Below are 17,142 nucleotides of genomic sequence, written 5' to 3' on the forward strand. Positions count from 1 at the left end.
AGAACAAGGACACTCTCCTACATAATCACAACACCATTATCACATTCAAGAACTTTAACATTGACAAAATACAATAATACACAGTTGTATCCTAATGTCTCCAACAGTCCCAAAGATGTCTTTTACAGATGTTGCAGGATTCAGAAATTTTAGAATTTTATTTAGAATTTTTAGAATTATTTACAGAATTATGCAACCTTCATCACAGTCAATTTTAGAACATTTTCAGCAGCCCAGTAAGAAAACTTATATCCTTTACCAGTCATCCCCCACTTCTTCCAGTCCTAAGCACCCACTAATTTATTTTTTGTCTCTGTAGATTTGCCTGTTCTGAATATTTCATATAAACGGAATCATACAATATGTGATCTTTTGTGACTAGCTTCTTTCACTTAGCATAATGTTCTCAAGACTCATCCATGTTGTAGCTTTTTATTGCTGAATAATATTCCATTGTATGGCTATACCATATTTTATTTACTCATTCATTACATGACAGATTCAACTGGAGCTTTAATATCTCCTTTGTAAACAAAAATGGATAGCCAAGGATCTAAACATTTTAGAAAAATCTTTAACGTGGAAGACAAAGACCAAATCAAACATTAAATTAGAAATTCAGAGGAAAAAGAGGCAATACAGGAAGGAGAAGAAAACTTCAGAAATCTTCAATACTCTAAGATAACAGAAGATATGATATCCATTAAACAAAAATGCAAAGTTATTTTAAAAGCGAATATTGAGAGAAGACCAGGAGCTCTTATAACTTAATATGATAGGAATAATTAAAAGTTGATTGGAATACTGAAAGATAAACTTGAGGACATTTCCCAGAAGGTAAAATAAAAAATATAGAGATGGAAAATCAAAGAGAAAATATTTTACTAAGAAAATGAGAGGATCAATTCAAGGGATCCAATATACAAATAATATGAGTTCTAGAAACAAAAAAGAGGGAAATTTTCCAAGAAATAGTATGAGAATAATTCCCTGAACTGAAAGACATGAGCTTCCAGACCGAAAGGGTCCCCTGAATTCTAAAACTATAATGAAAAATGGCCCAAACTATCATCATGAATTTTAAAAACTAAGAATAAAGAGAAGATTTTCCAGAAACAAAAACAAGTCACATACTCAACATCAACACTGGAAGCTACAAGGAGCGTTACCTTCAAAGTTCTGAAGGAAAATGATTTCCACCCTAAAATGCTATCCCTCAGCCAAACTATCAGTTAATAGAGAGGGAAACTAACATCTTTTCAGACGTGCATGGTGTCATAAATTAACTCCCCATGCTCCTTTTCTCAAGAAGCTATTTTGAATGTACTCCACCAAGATAAGAAAGTAAGAAGACACGATATTTTTAAAACAGAGGCTCTACTATAGAAGAGGTGAAGGGAATTCCCGGGCTGATGGTAAACGCGAATTTCAGGATGAGAGTTGGGCAGCAGGGCTGGGACGCAACCAGTCCTGAAAGAAGCAGGATGACAGAGCTCTAGCAGGGCTAGCTCCAAGGGAAAATGAAAGGAGTAAGTTACCTGACTGTGTCTGAAGCAGCAGAAAGGAGATCTCTACATAGTTCTGTTAAAGAGTCCGGGGTTGAAATAGTTAACAGGTATATAGAAAACTAAGCAAACAAAAATATAAATTACTACTCCTGGGAAAACAAAAAGTTGTAGAAGGAAAAAACATTTACTTTAGTCAGTTTACTAAGTGGAGCAGCTATAAATAATATCAATATAAGTGGATATTAACCTGATAAAAATGATGATTTACCTCTATTGGGAGCATGGGGAAGGGAATAAGTATCTGTCTGGGGATACAGGAATTGCAAGAGTACTATACTAAATCATGTCTTCCACAGCAAGAAGTCAAAAGATAATATGTAGAATAAGAAAGAGTAATATATGCATGTAATTTTAAAATATAATGGTAATTACCAGAAAGAAATGAAATCAGTTGCCTCTGAAAAGAAGGAAGAGTAATTAGGAATGGGGGAGGAAGGCAGGGAACTACTGGCTGTTTCTTATAATAAGTCTTATAACACTTTGGTTTTTGAAATTATGCATTTGTATTCATGACAAAAAAAATTACATTTTCTGAAATGCCTGGCATATAGTAAATGCTCCAAAAAAATAGAATAGGGACTCTTACCCTTTTATTTAAGTGGCATCTACATTATTATAGAGCATTTTTCTTGGGTATCATCAATGAGGCTATTTTAAGGCATTTCTGCCCAACACATATCATCTTTGAGGATTAGAATTTTTAAAATAATTATATTTCACAAGCAATGACTCTTCCACTCTTCAACTACTCTGATAAGAAGTACCTGATCTTCAGTAAGATTCTCAGCATCCCAGTTGCTGCAACGAAGCAGAAGGGACTTGTCAAGGGGAAAGTTCAAAACAGTCTCAGCGAGTGATTTCAGGCTAAGCCCATTAGAGAGCAAATTGTTTCTACAAGAAATAAATAAAATCATGTGTCAAAAATGGGAAAGGACAAGAAACGGCAAATCAAAAAAGGTATACAAATGGCCAATAAACAAATGACACATAATCTCACTACATCAAACCAAATAAAAAGTATATACAATTTAAAAATCTATCAGATTACAAAGATTTTTTTAAAATAACTATATCTGGTATTGGTGGAACATGAAGAATCACCATCTAATCTAAAATTTGTGCACTGAACATTTGTATAACCTTTATGAAAAAGTTTGTCAGTAAATAGGTATCAAAGTTTTGAACATGAAAATTCTGTGATTCAATAATTCCACTTCTAGTAATTTATCCTAAGACAAATGTACATAAAACTATCTTCATTACAGCACTATTTATAGTAGCTAAGAATTGGAAACAACCTAACATCCTCAATAGAAGACTGGTTAAATATCCATGTAATTAAATTCCACATAGCTATTAAAAATAAGGATGTAGATCTATATTGATGTGAAAAGATGTCCATGATGTATTAGTTTTATAACAAGAGATTATGAAAGAAAACATATTATGAACTCTTTATATTAATATATATATACACTACACAATAAATGTGTGTATGTGATTCTAGGTATGTGAGAGAGAGGAAGCATAAAGAGTTAACTAGAAAGATATTAATCAAATGGTAGTGATGTTATCTTTGGGTGTGGGGTTTGGGGTGATCATAAATCTTTACATCTTATATATATATATATATATATATTTTTTTTTTTTTTTTTTTTTTTGGGCTGCGTTGGGTCTTCGTTGCTGCGCGCAGGCTTTCTCTAGTTGCAGCGAGTGGGGGCTACTCTTCGTTGCGGTGCGTGGGCTTCTCATTGCGGTGGTTTCTCTTGTTGTGGAGCACGGGCTCTAGGCATGCGGGCTCAGTAGTTGTGGCACGCAGGCTCAGTAGTTGTGGCACACGGGCTCAGTAGTTGTGGCTCATGGGCTCTAGAGCGCAGGCTCAGTAGTTGTGGCACATGGGCTTAGTTGCTCTGCGGCATGTGGGATCTTCTCAGACCAGGGCTTGAACCCGTGTCCCCTGCATTGGTAGGCGGGTTCTTAACCACTGCACCACCAGGGAAGTCCTACATTTTTTATATTTGAATTGGCTAGTGTTTGTGTATTACTTTTCAAATTTGAAAAATATGATAAGGCTACTTTCATTGAGGGCACGAAGGTACAATAAAATCAAATAATTTTCTGCTCTTCAAACACTTTCTGATTCAAATAGCTGCAGAGTGGTGAAAAAAATTAATTTACCCAAGGATTGGAGAGTCCAAACAAGGGCTAATGTAAAATTAAGAACACACCAGTCTACAAAAGTGGAGCTGACTTGCTGGTTACCAAGTGAGAGACGAGAGGTTTTAGAGGAGGAAGCTTGGAGGTGGAGTTTCACATCAGTGTTACTGTTACAACATGCACAATTCCCTCAGGTACTGTGGAAAATGAAATCATTATAATGATGAAGAAAAGGAAGTCCTTCTTTACAAAAACAAGCAGTAACTTGATGGATTTCATCACCCCCAAAAGGCAGCACTGACTAAAAAGTTAAAAAAAAAAGGTCTAGACACACTTAGGTAAAATACGTAAGGTCGTGGTTCAATTAATGGAAATTAAGAATTTGGGGGAGACAAACTTCTTCCCTTTTATTTTAAATTTTTAAAATCTTTTTATGCTTTCCTTTATATTAGTAATTATAATAGCAATGAATGTTTATTGTTAAAAATTCAGACAACAGAGAAGAGTAATGGGTGAAAAATGAAAGCCCTCCACCCCCCACTTCCACTCCTCAGGAAGAATGACCCTTATGAGTATATTGTCGCCCCTCCAGACCTTTTTTACAGACAAACAAAAAAACAGATGGTTAGATGGAGGAGCAGATATAGTTTCTTGGTATTTGTTTTGTTTTTTATTCTGCAACTTGCTCTATCACTTAATGTATCAGGGACCTCCTTCCCTGACAGTAAGCACAAACGTACTTATTACATTCTTTCTAACAGCTGTACAATTTATCAAGCCTGGGTATTCCATAATCCTTGAAATCATTACCCTCATTGAAAGACAGCACTTAGTTTTTCGTTACTTAATTCCATTTAGGTCATTAGTCTTTTTTTAAACGTCCTCATTGGGAAGGTTTCACATTTTTCGAGGATGGATTAAAAACAAGATGCCACCTTTGCTACTTCAAAGTTTCACTAGGAAAAGTTCCAAAATCATATACAACAATCTCAATAATAAATTATCTTCTGCTAACATATAACAAAAATATAGAGAGTATGAAGAAAAGAGGACAGCATTACCAAGAAAATCTGTGCTCCTCTCCAAAGTCAAATGAAAGTAACTACTTACAGCAAACACCAGGAGCAGCCTATAGCTAAAAGCTGAGTATAATTCTTGCACTATAATGTCAAATTTCTTCTACTATATGTCAAAAAATTTTAATTTTACTTCTAAAGTATTCAATAATAAAATAAGAATGTTTAAAATTTTAATAAGATTTCATTAAAAATGAAGAAGCCTGATAAATGCTTCATTCTTATTTCTAGAGAAGTTCATGGTCATATTCAGCTTTGGCCAAATTTTGTATTTTGACACTTGGCCATTCTGCATTTAGCCAGATAAGTAAGGGCACTTCTAATTTCTATATACTGATAGAGAGGACTGTAATTGGATAGAAAGAGATCTGGAAGGACAAACCAATCAGATCATGGTGGTCCTATAGGTGGTAGTGATGATGATGATGATGGACAGTAATAGTTGAAATTTACATAGCACTCTCTATATGTCAAACACCATTTCTAAGTTCTTTACGTAGTTTAACTCGTTTAATCCTCACACCAATCCTATGAGATTGGAACATTATTATTTCTACTTTTCAGTTGAGGGAACTGAGGAACAGTGAGGCTTAGTAACTTGCCAAAGGTCACGTAGCTGGTAAGAGGAAGACTGGGACTCCCACCCACACAGCCTGCTCTGGAGTCAACTCCTGGCCACGATACACATGGCCTCTCATAGCAGAGTAACAGCAGGCAGCTCTGGGGAGGCGGCACCGAAGGAAGGAGGGCCTGACGAAAGGCGGCTTTTGCTGCTACACTCCAAATACTTTTACAGAGCTAAAAAAATTTTGCAGTAAATATTTTCATGTATTACTTGGAAAAAAAATGGATACTTCATTTATAAGAGTTTCTTTTTTTTTTTATAAGAGTTTCATTTACACAAGCCAAACTACTAAACTAAACTAAAATTTCATTTACTACTAAAAAATTAAAATAAGCATAGATTTTATTAAAATATATAAGCATAGATTTTAATCAGGCCTTCTCTTAGTTTATCAAATCCTCCAACCCTTCAATATCAGTGGCAGGGAGAAAGGCAGGGAGAGAGGCTGTTTCAGTCCACACTATTAAAATGAGGACCTGCATATATACATGAGAAGGTAACTGCCGCTTCCTTAAAAAAGGTAGAATTTCCATAGGAATAGAATTCCAAAGGAAAGGAAAATCTCTTCCTCTCAGTAAAGCATTAGGTCTACCACCATTCTGGGTCTAAAGCAGGGTCTGCACATTCACATGTTGATCAGGATGAGCTGGTGTGACAGTTGGGAGGGGTGGGGATTCTGGCAAATTGAACAAAGCATGCTCATCTGAAGAGGCTGATGCTTCCAGCCAACTGCTGCCATCTAGAACTACTGACCTAGTGTAGTCAAATCACCTAATTTTTCAAGAGAAGCCAGAAATACAGACTTTTACATTAAATCTTCTGAATTTAAACTAAAATCTCCCCAAAATATCATGCAGGACAAAAACAAAAACAAAAAATCTGCAACTCTAATTTGCCCAAGGAGTCCATCAGTTTACAACCTGTAGCTTATAGAGACACCTTATTAATGTTTCATCTAAAAAGACCAATTCTAGGTAACTAAAGTTTTCCCAGAAGTTGGAATATTTCCTCACAAATTCAATATGCATCTCAGAAGCCTCTAAGCTTCTAAAGAATTTTAGAGGCTTCATTACTGAGTCTCAGTAATCTACAACTCTTGCTAAAATATTTGCCCCACAGCTACAGGAGTTCCAGTATTCATATAAACCATACCTCTGCCTCATGGCTAGGTATCTGAGGTCCAGGCACCCCTTAACGACGAGGCCATAATCTTGCAGAAGCTTGCTGGCATCTTCTGAACATCCTACTCCAACTTTTAAAATTGTGCCATCTGCCAAAATGTCCAGTAACGTTTTTGGTAGTGTCCTTCCTCCACAGATCAGCTTGGGCAAGCGAACCAAGACACAGAAGCCACTTGGAGAGGCCATCTGAAGGAGTGACAGAGGACTGGCTTTGCCTTCCGAATTCACCTGTAACAGAGGAAAACAGGGCCACAGTTCACACCCCAGCATAGGGCCAAGTGCAACATGAAAGTCTGGCAAAAATGTCTAAGAGGTACAGTCTTAACTTCCCAGAGGGAACAACTGACCAGAGTTTGCCTCAAACCTAAGGATGAGCCTTTGCTAACAAATGCAATGGATTCTAAGAAGCAGGGCCTAAACAGAGGTTACTGGGGGCCCAAACATGAGCCTGAAATGAGCAGGCCATAAATAGTGACCAGCTGACACAGAGCAGCGCTGGGACACACATTGGCAGAGTCATGTGAGACACACTGGTTTTAAAAAGCTAAGGAAATAAAAGGCTAAGGAGCAGACTGCCAAATGATGATGTACTCTTTTCATTTTCTAGACTCTTTAACATACATGTTAGTAACTTGACTCACTTACTTGTCATCACTGCCTCAAGATCCGATTTTTAAAAAGAGGTAGGAAATACAGTACTATCAATAAGTGGTATCTGCCAATATAATAAATCGTAGTAGCACAGAGTGCTTTCTCAGCATTTTATGGTCACAAATGCTGTTCATAAAAAAAATGTATATTGAGCATAAGCTAGGATTCTGATATCTTAAGAAATGAAAATAACTTTATATTTTAACTGATCTAGTTCTTATCTTTTTGATGTAATAGATAAATTGGAGAAAGTGCTTAAAGCTAAGGAAATTATTCCCAGAAAAATTTACATACAAAATTCACATTAATTAAAGGTTCCCTAAAGCTACCCACAGAATCCAGGTTAAGCATCCAATAAATTCCAATCCTTCTCATTTTCCAGGAGAGGAAATTTAAGGGCTACAGATTAAACAGTTTGACTAAACATGCAGAGATAATGGCAAAGTCAGAAGTGGAACCCAAATTTCCCAATCTGTAGAATAGAGAAGAAACAGTCAAGATCAAGATCACGAAGAGTTGCTGTTAAACACAAAATTAGGAGGGACTTCCTCCTCGACTTCTACTTCAGTGCTAAGTAAAACCACGGTTTAACTCACAAAAGCTTTAGGATTCCCCTTCTCAGGCATTGCTTTATCATATCCTCAAATGGAAACATGCCAGTTTGATTTCCAAAGTGTCTATTTCTTGGAAGGTCAACAAGACCCAGAAGAAACTTGACTACTGGTTCCTATTCTATAACAATTCATCTGGATGTGGCCAAATCACTTTTTTTTTTATTAAAGCGTAATTCCCTCCCTCTATAATACTGGCTCTCTCCAAGAAAAAGCAGAAAATCTCTACTTCTAATATTTAGCACTGCTAATTTGACATAATACTCACTGCTAATTCCTAAGGCCAGATCTTTGAAAATCTTTTCAGTCAAGTTCCGTTGTCTAAAATACATTAAATAAATAGCTAGCTAGATAGATAAGTTGTCCTTTTAATACTGTTTCTGGATTGTGCTTAAGATCCACTGTATTATAATTAAGGTTTTTCCACTAGGAATCCAAATGTTTATGATTCCAATAGGTACCCAATTTACACTGAATGTATGATTGGAAGAATATTGCTTCTAGCAGACTCAATTTGGCTTAAAGAATAAGATATCTAGTCTTTTTTTTGGGGGGGGGCTGTGTCAGGTCTTAGTTGCAGCACATGGGATCTTCGTTGCAGCATGCGGGATCTTTAGTTGCGGCATGCAGACTTCTTAGTTGTGGCATGCAGGCTCTTAGTTGTGGCATGCAGACTCTTAGTTGTGGCATGCATGTGGGATCTAGTTCTCCCACCAGGGATTGAACCCGGGCTCCCTGCATTGGGAGCGTAGAGTCTTACCCACTGGACCACCAGGGAAGTCCCAAGAATAAGATATCTAGTCTTAATTTCTTATATTTCCCCCTGTTGCCAACATCTTTTTGCCTTGACATCACTTACCACCCATGGAAAATAATGAAACCCTTGGCTTACCGACATTGTATTTAATAGGAAAAAAAAAAAAACACATTTTAATTTCGTTAGCATTATGTAATCCAGGGGTCACTGGGTTTTTTGTTTGTTTTTTGATGAGTTGACTCATAAGAAATGTTTGGGACATACACAATATATGTACATATGCATTTATAAATCATATAAATGTAGTACTATACTAACGTGTTAAGACATTATGAAATACCCACGAAAGTAAAAATTTTAAATGAATGATGCCATCAATCATTGTAGACAAAATTTCTAACACTTTTTTCTGTATTTCAGTGATTCACTCACAGAGGACTGGTTTAGGGATCCTCCTTCCTGAAGGCCAGTGATCATCCATTTTAGCTTCAGGGATCTTACAAATCCAGAGCAAATAAAACATTATGGAAAAGTCCGTGATTCTTTAAATGACCCCACAATGGCAGCAGGGAGCAAAAAATAATCTGAGACCATATTCTGGGCTGGAACAAGGTTAACTAATAAACATCCCTATCTGTGGAGTTTATGTGTCAGTTAAATTAGACCATGGCTTTGAGACAGGAATGAGCTTGTCCTGTTCAAGTGACAGAATGAAGGCTCAATAAGGCTGGAAAGTAGTAAGAGGAAGAGAAAAGGAGACAAAATCAGAGATGCTGAGAGAGGCAAGAGCATGTGAGTCCTTAAGAACACCTAAGCAATTAAGACATCTTGGTTTTATAAGAAGCAATGGAGGCTTTTCAAGCAGGGGACTGAGATGATCAGATTAGCATTTTTAAAAGATCACTTTGCTTACTCTATGGAGAAGGGATCATAGGTATATGAGTCCAAGTAGGGAGGCCAGTCAGGAGGCTACTGCAAAGGTCCAAATAAGAGACTCTTGAGGGATGGACTAGGAAGGAAGTAGAGGAGATGTAGAGAAGTATATGGATGCAAAATCTATTTTGGAAATAACAAGGGTAATACTTTCTAAATGGAAATGAAGGGTTAATAGTAAGGAAAAAGGAGGGAACTTCAGGCAAGCCTGAAGCCTGGGCCTGCAGAAGGATGCTCTTGGGAAAATGACCTTCACTTCATTCAGTCTTTATTACACCAATTACTTTGCACCTGTTAAGCAAGGCAGTCTATAGCCAGAGACTCCAGAAAAAATCAGGCAGGAGTCAGGGGCCAGAAATCTATTTAACATCTCCCTCTCCCCAGGAGAAAGGCAATAATAGCTTCTAAAACATGGCAGAATCCTCATTTTATACAGGTGATTTATCCATGGTTACACATCACCATGGGTAACTCGGGGGAATCTGGAAACACATACCTCTATCTGGTAGAATGCTGTGTTATTTCCTGCTTTCTAGAACCACTTCTTTGAATTTCCACATATTTTGCCATTAAAGAAACTTAACATATGATAACTGCCTTTTTGTGTCTGACTTTCAATCATATCACTTCTGTTAGACAAACCTTAGCGGGGAGCATGTCTCTCTTGATTTTAATCTTAAAGGTGGAGAAGACTAGGGATAATACAGGTTTGGGAAGAAAAATCAAGAGGTCTGTTAGGAACATGTTAAGTCTGAGATGACTATTAGACATTCAAGGGAGATGTCAAGTAGACAGGTGGATGTAAAGGGCTGGAGTTCTAATTTTGAGAGTCTTCAGCCTATCAACGATATTTAAAGCTATAAAACTAGGTGAGGTCACTTAGAAAAAGAATATAGATTAGAGGACATAAATTAGTGGTCCTTGGACCTGTCTGCTGACCCACAGATGTTTAATATTATATATTTTTTTGATCTCCACATTTTAAAAACTTGTGCCAGAACTTTTAAATTGCAGTGGAGTTCACATTTAAAAAAAATCTAGAATATATCGAGTTTCTTTTTAAAGAACTGGACAATCTGGCAACACTTGGCTTGAACTGTATAGCAGCTTCCTCATTTATATAAGGCATGAATTCTCTAATTCACCATAATGTCTTCTCAACACTGAAGCCAACTGTCATTTCCCATTTATCACTGTATTTGTAAACCACTGTTTTTCCAGCAAAGAAATATTTCTCAGGATCCATGTCTCTATCAAAACTAGGAAAATGGAAGATAGATCACAGAGGTCTTGTGTTTAAAGAAAAAAGGGAGGGAGCATACTTCTTTATGAAATTGAAGAATGTTCCTATGCATTCGAAAATGCAAACAATCACTCTACATTGTTCATTTACATTTCCTGTCTGGACCTTGTAGGCATCTGAGTTTGCAGTCCCTGGGGTGGATACAGAAGAGACCAAGCCTACGTCAACTCAATATTTGGATGTGAGGTAGAAGGGGGATCAGAAAAGGAAAAAGAGGAAAGAACAGTAAGATAGGAGATAGGAGAGCATGATGGCATGAAAGCCAAAGAGAATGTCTTGTGCAGGAATTATGCAGATGCTTTTGAGAGCTAGAATAACATGAGTCCAAATAAGTGTCCACTGGACTGGAAAACAAGAAAGCCATCAACTTCATCCGTTTCAGTGGAGTAGTATGGTAGGATGTCAGATTAGAGTAGGTCGAAGAATAAATGGAGAATAGCAAATTATACCCAAACAAGTAGATGAAAAGAAATAATAAAGAGCAGAAATCAGCATAATGGAACATAAACATACAATAAAGATCAACAAAGCCAGAAGCTGGTTCTCTGAAAAGACTAATAACACTGATAAACCCATGGAAGGAGTAATCAAGAAAAAAAAAGAGAAGCCAATAAGCATTGTCAAAAATGTCCTTACATATCCATCAGATAGGAAAAAAAAAAGTCACTGGATATTATAAACAAGTATATGCCTGTAATTTAAAATTTTGAAAGAAGACATATTTAGATGAAAAATAAAATTTATCAAAACAGACATGAAGAAATAGAAAATATGTATAGCCCCAACACTATTTTAAAAATTGTATTCATAATTCAAAAACTTCCCTCAAAAGAAAGCTCCAGATGGCTTCACCAGTAGACTCTAATCAAACATTTAAGGAAAAAAGAATGACAATCTTACACAAACTCTTCCAGAGAACACAAAAACAAGGAACAGCCCTAACTTGTATGAGGCCAGCATAACATTTTAATCAAAATCTGACAAGGTCATTTCTAGAAAGGAAAATTATAAGCCAATATCACTCATGAATATAGATTATTTTTAAAACACTAGTAAAGTGAATTCAGCAATGTATAAGGAGAATAAGACATCATGACCAAGTCGGATTTATTCCAGGAATTCAAAAATCAATGTATTTTCACCACAAGAACAGAATAAAGGAGAAAAGCTACATACTCATCTCAAGAAATTCAGAAAAGGCACTTAATAAAATTCAACAACTATTCATAATTTAAAAAAAACTTTTTTAAAATTGAAGTATAATTGATTTACAATATTGTGTTAGTTTCAGGTGTACAGCAGTGATTGTTTTATATATATATATATATGTATATATGTATATATATATTTCAAATTATTTTCCATTATAGGTTATTATAAGATATTAAATCTAGTTCCCTGTGCTATACAATAAATCCTTGTTGCTTATCTATTTTATGTATAATAGTTTATATCTGTTAATCTCATACTCCTAGTTTATCCCTCCTCCACCCCCTTTCCCCTTTGTTAATCATAAGTTTGTTTTCTATGTCTGTGAGTCTATTTCTGTTTTGTATATAGATTCATTTATCATTTTTAGATTCCACATATAAGTGATATCCTATTAATATTTGTACTTCTCTGTCTGACTTACTTTACTTGGTATGATATTCTCTAGGTCCATTCTTGCTGCTGCAAATGACAATATCTCATTCTTTAAAAAAAAAAAAAAAAAAAAACTCTTGGGAATTCCCTGGTGGTCCAGTGGTTAGGACTCCACATTTTCACTGCCAAGAGCCCCGGTTCAGTGCCTGATCAGGGAACTAAGATTCCATAAGCTGCGTGGCGCAGCCAAAACAAAACAAAACAAAACAAAACAAAAAAATTCTTAAGAAACCAAGAATAGAATTGAATGTATTTAATCTGTAAACAAACCTACTAAAGATATCGTACTCAATATGAAAATGTTGAAAGCTGTCATTCTGAGATAGAGAATAAGTCAAGGATGCCTACTGTCACCACTCATACTGAGCACTATATTGAGATCCTTGCCAGTTCAGCAAAGCAGGAAAAGAAATACAAAGTGTAAGGACTGGAAAAAAAATTGTCACTTCACAGATAATATAATAGTTTATATACAAACCCAGAAGAATCTACAAGTAATTAGAATTAATAAGTGAGTTTAGTAAGTTCCTTAGTATAAGAGAAATACATATAAAGTTACATTTCTATATACCAGAAAGAAACACAACTTTTTAAAATAATTAATTTATTTACTTATTTATTTTTGGCTGCGTTGGGTCTTCATTGCTGCGTGTGGGCTTTCCCTAGTTGTAGTGAGTGGGGGCTACTCTTTGTTGCGGTGCGCAGGCGTCTCATTGCGGTGGCTTCTCTTGTTGCGGGGTACGGGCACCAGGTGCGCAGCCTTCAGTATTTGCGGCGCATGGGCTTAGTTGCTCCGCGGCATGTGGGATCTTCCCGGACCAGGGCTGGAACACGTGTCCCCTGCACTGGCAGGCGGATTCTTAACCACTGCACCACCAGGAAAGACCCACATCATTTTTTTTTTTTTTTAAATAAAGCCCATTTTTAAAAAATTTATTTATTTATTTATTTATGGCTGTGTTGGGTCTTCGTTTCTGTGCGAGGGCTTTCTCTAGTTGTGGCAAGTGGGGGCCACTCTTCATCGCGGTGCGCGGGCCTCTCACTATCGCGGCCTCTCTTGTTGCGGAGCACAGGCTCCAGACGCGCAGGCTCAGCAATTGTGGCTCACGGGCCCAGTTGCTCTGCGGCATGTGGGATCTTCCCAGACCAGGGCTCGAACCCGTGTCCCCTGCATTCGCAGGCAGATTCTCAACCACTGCGCCACCAGGGAAGCCCCCACATCATTTTTTAAGATTTCATTTAAAACAGAATATTTTTAAATCACAGAAAACTACAAATATATTATTAAGAGAAGTTAAAGATCTAAATAAATATTCTTAGATTATAAAACTCAATATTGGAAAGAAGTCAATTCCCCACAAACTGATCTATTGATCCAATGCAATCTTAATCAAAATATCAAGAAATTATTTTTGGTAGAACCTGAAAAGCGGATTCTAAAATGTATAAGGAAATGCAAAGGACCAAGACTATCCAAGACCCTCCGGGAAAAAAACAAGATAGAAAGTCTTGCTGTGGCAGATATCAAGAGTCATTATAAAGCAACAGTAACTAAGACAGTTTGTGATCACTGGTGGAAGAATAGAAAAATAGACTACTAAAGTGTCCAGAAATAGATCTATTCCTATAGAGATACCTGTTTTGGGACTTCCCTGGTGGCGCAGTGGTTAAGAATCCGCCTGCCAATGCAGGGCACACGGGTTCGAGCCCTGGTCCGGGAAGATCCCACATGCCGCAGAGCAACTAAAAGCCCGTGCACCCCAACTACTGAGCCTGCACTCTAGAGCCCACGAGCCACAACTAGTGAGCCCGCGTGCCACAACTACTGAAGCCCGCGTGCCTAGAGCCTGTGCTCCGCAACAAGAGAAGCCACTGCAACGAGAAGCCCATGCACCGCAACGAAGAGTAGCCCCGCCTCGCCACAACTAGAGAAAGCCCACACCCAGCAACAAAAACCCAACGCAGACAAAAAATAAATAAATAAATAATTTATTTTAAAAAAGAAAATGAAAAAAAGAGATACCTGTTTTATAGTAAAGTGGCATTGCACAGCAGTGAGATTTATCTTTTCAATCAGTGGTGCTAGGACAATTGGATATCCATAAGAGGAAAAAATGAAACTCAACCCTACTTCACATCATACACACACACACAAAAAAATCAATTCCAGATAGATTATAAATCTAAATATGCAATGTTAAAACCACAAAACTCGGGCTTCCCTGGTGGCGCAGTGGTTAAGATTCCACCTGCCAATGCAGGGGACACAGGTTCGAGCCCTGGTCCGGGAAGATCCCACATGCCATGGAGCAACTAAGCCCATGCGCCACAACTACTGAAGCCCGCACACCTAGAGCCCGTGCTCTGCAACAAGAGAAGCCACCGCAGTGAGAAGCCCACGCACCATAATGAAGAGTAGCCCCCGCTCCCCGCAACTAGAGAAAGTCTGTGCGCAGCAACAAAGACCCAACACAGCCAAAAAAAACAAAAAACCAAAAAGACTGGTAAGAATCTGAAAAAGAATTTATTGATGTCTCTCTGTAAGTGAATCAAATGGAGGTACAGCAGCAAGAAACACAGCACTGAAAATCAGATATATACCATTATAAAAATAAATTCAAAAAAAAAAAAAGTGAGAGAGAGAGAGAAATTCTTACAGAATTCGTTCGGGGCTGTGATGCAACCTGGACAGACCACATCTAGACCCACAGCTGGATGGGAGCTAAGGCTGGACACTCGTGGGGCTGAGAGGCTTGGTGAGGATGGGCCAGCAAATGCAGCCCCTTTAGAGTACTGCTACCTGGTCCCCATTCCATGGGTCCCAAATCTCCAGGTGCTGGGGACCCTTCCTACAGCTAAAACATGCATGGGACACCCAGAGGATGGTACACCGGCTGACCGGGAAGAGTTTGGAAAAGGCACCTCATATCCTCATCTCCTGGTGGCCAGGTTCCCCCCTCCAGCCTCTTTCCTAACAATCTCCCCACCTGGGGAAGTCAGCACCTTCAACATCCTGTTTCGCACAGTTTGGAATTTGTCCGGAGGATGAAGCGGAAGCGGGGAAACCAATGAGAGACAAGCCCTAGTTGTTTGGACAGGCACATGCCACTTTAATTTCCAATCAGGAAGAGGAACTGACCAAAGGCTCAGCTTGCCCCCGGAACCAGAATAGGGCTTGAAGCAATCCTGCTGTTTTGTGGCCAGTTCCCAAAACAACAAGTTGAAAAATGGAGCTCAGGGACACTGCAATTCAAACCTGCAGGGCTGTAAATGATACCTATCATCAAAAAATGTCTTGAGGTAAGTCATCGAAAAGGACTTGCAAGCAAGGCAGAATTGCAGGAAAGGGATTTCAAGAGGTAGATTGAACCTGCCATTAAAGCACATGAAAAGTGGCTGAACTTCGCCAATGATGCAGTTGGCCAAAAAGGGCGTATGCGTTTTTCCTGATATTCAGGAAAAACGCATACGCCCTTTTTGGCCAACCAAACAGGTGGACAATGCAAATCAATACTACAAAGAGGTATCACTTCGCATCAGTCAGAAGGGCCATCCTCACAAAGTGTAAAAACCAGAAATGCAGGACGGTGCGTGGAGAAGGGGAAGCCCTGTTATGCTGATGGTGGGAATGTAAATTGCTAACGGCCACTCTGGAGAAGTGTATTGTGTTTAATAAAAAATCTAAAAACAGAGCTACAGGGACTTCCCTGGTGGTGCAGTGGTTAAGAATCCGCCTGCCAATGCAGGGGATATGGGTTCGAGCCCTGGTCTGGGAAGATCCCACATGCCGCGGAGCAACTAAGCCTGTGCGCCACAACTACTGAGCCTGCGTGCCACAACTACTGAAGCCCACGTGCCTAGAGCCCGTGCTCTGCAACATGAGAAGCCACCGCTATGAGAAACCTGCGCACCGAAACGAAGAGTAGCCCCCACTCGCCGCAACTAGAGAAAGCCCGTAGGCAGCAACGAAGACCTAGCGCAGCCAAAAAAAAAAAAAAAAAACAGAGCTACAGAGCATACGGCACTTCCACTCATGGGCGTATATCTTGGGAAAACCAAAAATCCACAGGACACAGGCATCCCAACGTTTAGTGCTGCTCTGTTTACAAGAGCCTCGACTTGGATACAACATAAATGTGCTTGGAAGGAAAAAATGGATAAAGAAGATGTGGTACTTATGTACAATGGAATATTACTCAACCATGAAATCAATGAAATAAGGCCAGTTGCAGCAACTCGGGTGGACTTAGGTACAATCATTCTAAGTGACATAAGTCAGACAGAAAAAGAGACTTATCATAAGTTATCACTTATAGGTGGAATCTAAAAATGGCTACACGTGAACTAAATTACAAAACAGAAACAGAGTCACACATTTAGGGTTTCCCTGTTGGTGCAGTGGTTAAGAATCCACCTGCCAATGCAGGTGACACGGGTTTGAGCCCTGGTCCGGGAAGATCCCATATGCCGCAGAGCAACTAAGCCCATGCGCCACAAATACTGAGCCTGTGCTCTAGCGCTCGTGAGCCACAACTACTGAGCCTGCGTGCCACAACTACTGAAGCCCGCACGCCTAGAGCCCGTGCTCTGCAACGAGAAGCCACTGCAAGCCCGCACACCGCAACGAAGAGTAGCC

General features: G+C 38.5%; 1 protein-coding gene across 5 annotated transcripts in view; it reads right to left on the minus strand.

Annotated features, from left to right (window-relative positions):
* Nucleotides 1-17,142, minus strand: part of EXD2 (exonuclease 3'-5' domain containing 2) — a 96,477-nt gene that overhangs the window by 16,263 nt on the left and 63,072 nt on the right. For 4 of the 5 annotated variants that reach the window (XM_082384391.1, XM_082384393.1, XM_082384390.1 and 1 more), the window contains 2 exons: nucleotides 6,579-6,835; nucleotides 2,333-2,459 (listed from right to left, as the gene is read on the minus strand). In XM_082384391.1, coding sequence (XP_082240517.1) covers nucleotides 2,333-2,459; nucleotides 6,579-6,835 — 384 coding nt within the window. The remainder of the gene's footprint in view (nucleotides 1-2,332; nucleotides 2,460-6,578; nucleotides 6,836-17,142) is intronic. The other variant, XM_082384394.1, reaches the window with a different exon arrangement.

The sequence above is a fragment of the Balaenoptera borealis genome (assembly GCF_965194805.1).
Source record: "Balaenoptera borealis genome assembly, chromosome: 3".
Lineage (NCBI taxonomy): Eukaryota > Metazoa > Chordata > Mammalia > Artiodactyla > Balaenopteridae > Balaenoptera > Balaenoptera borealis.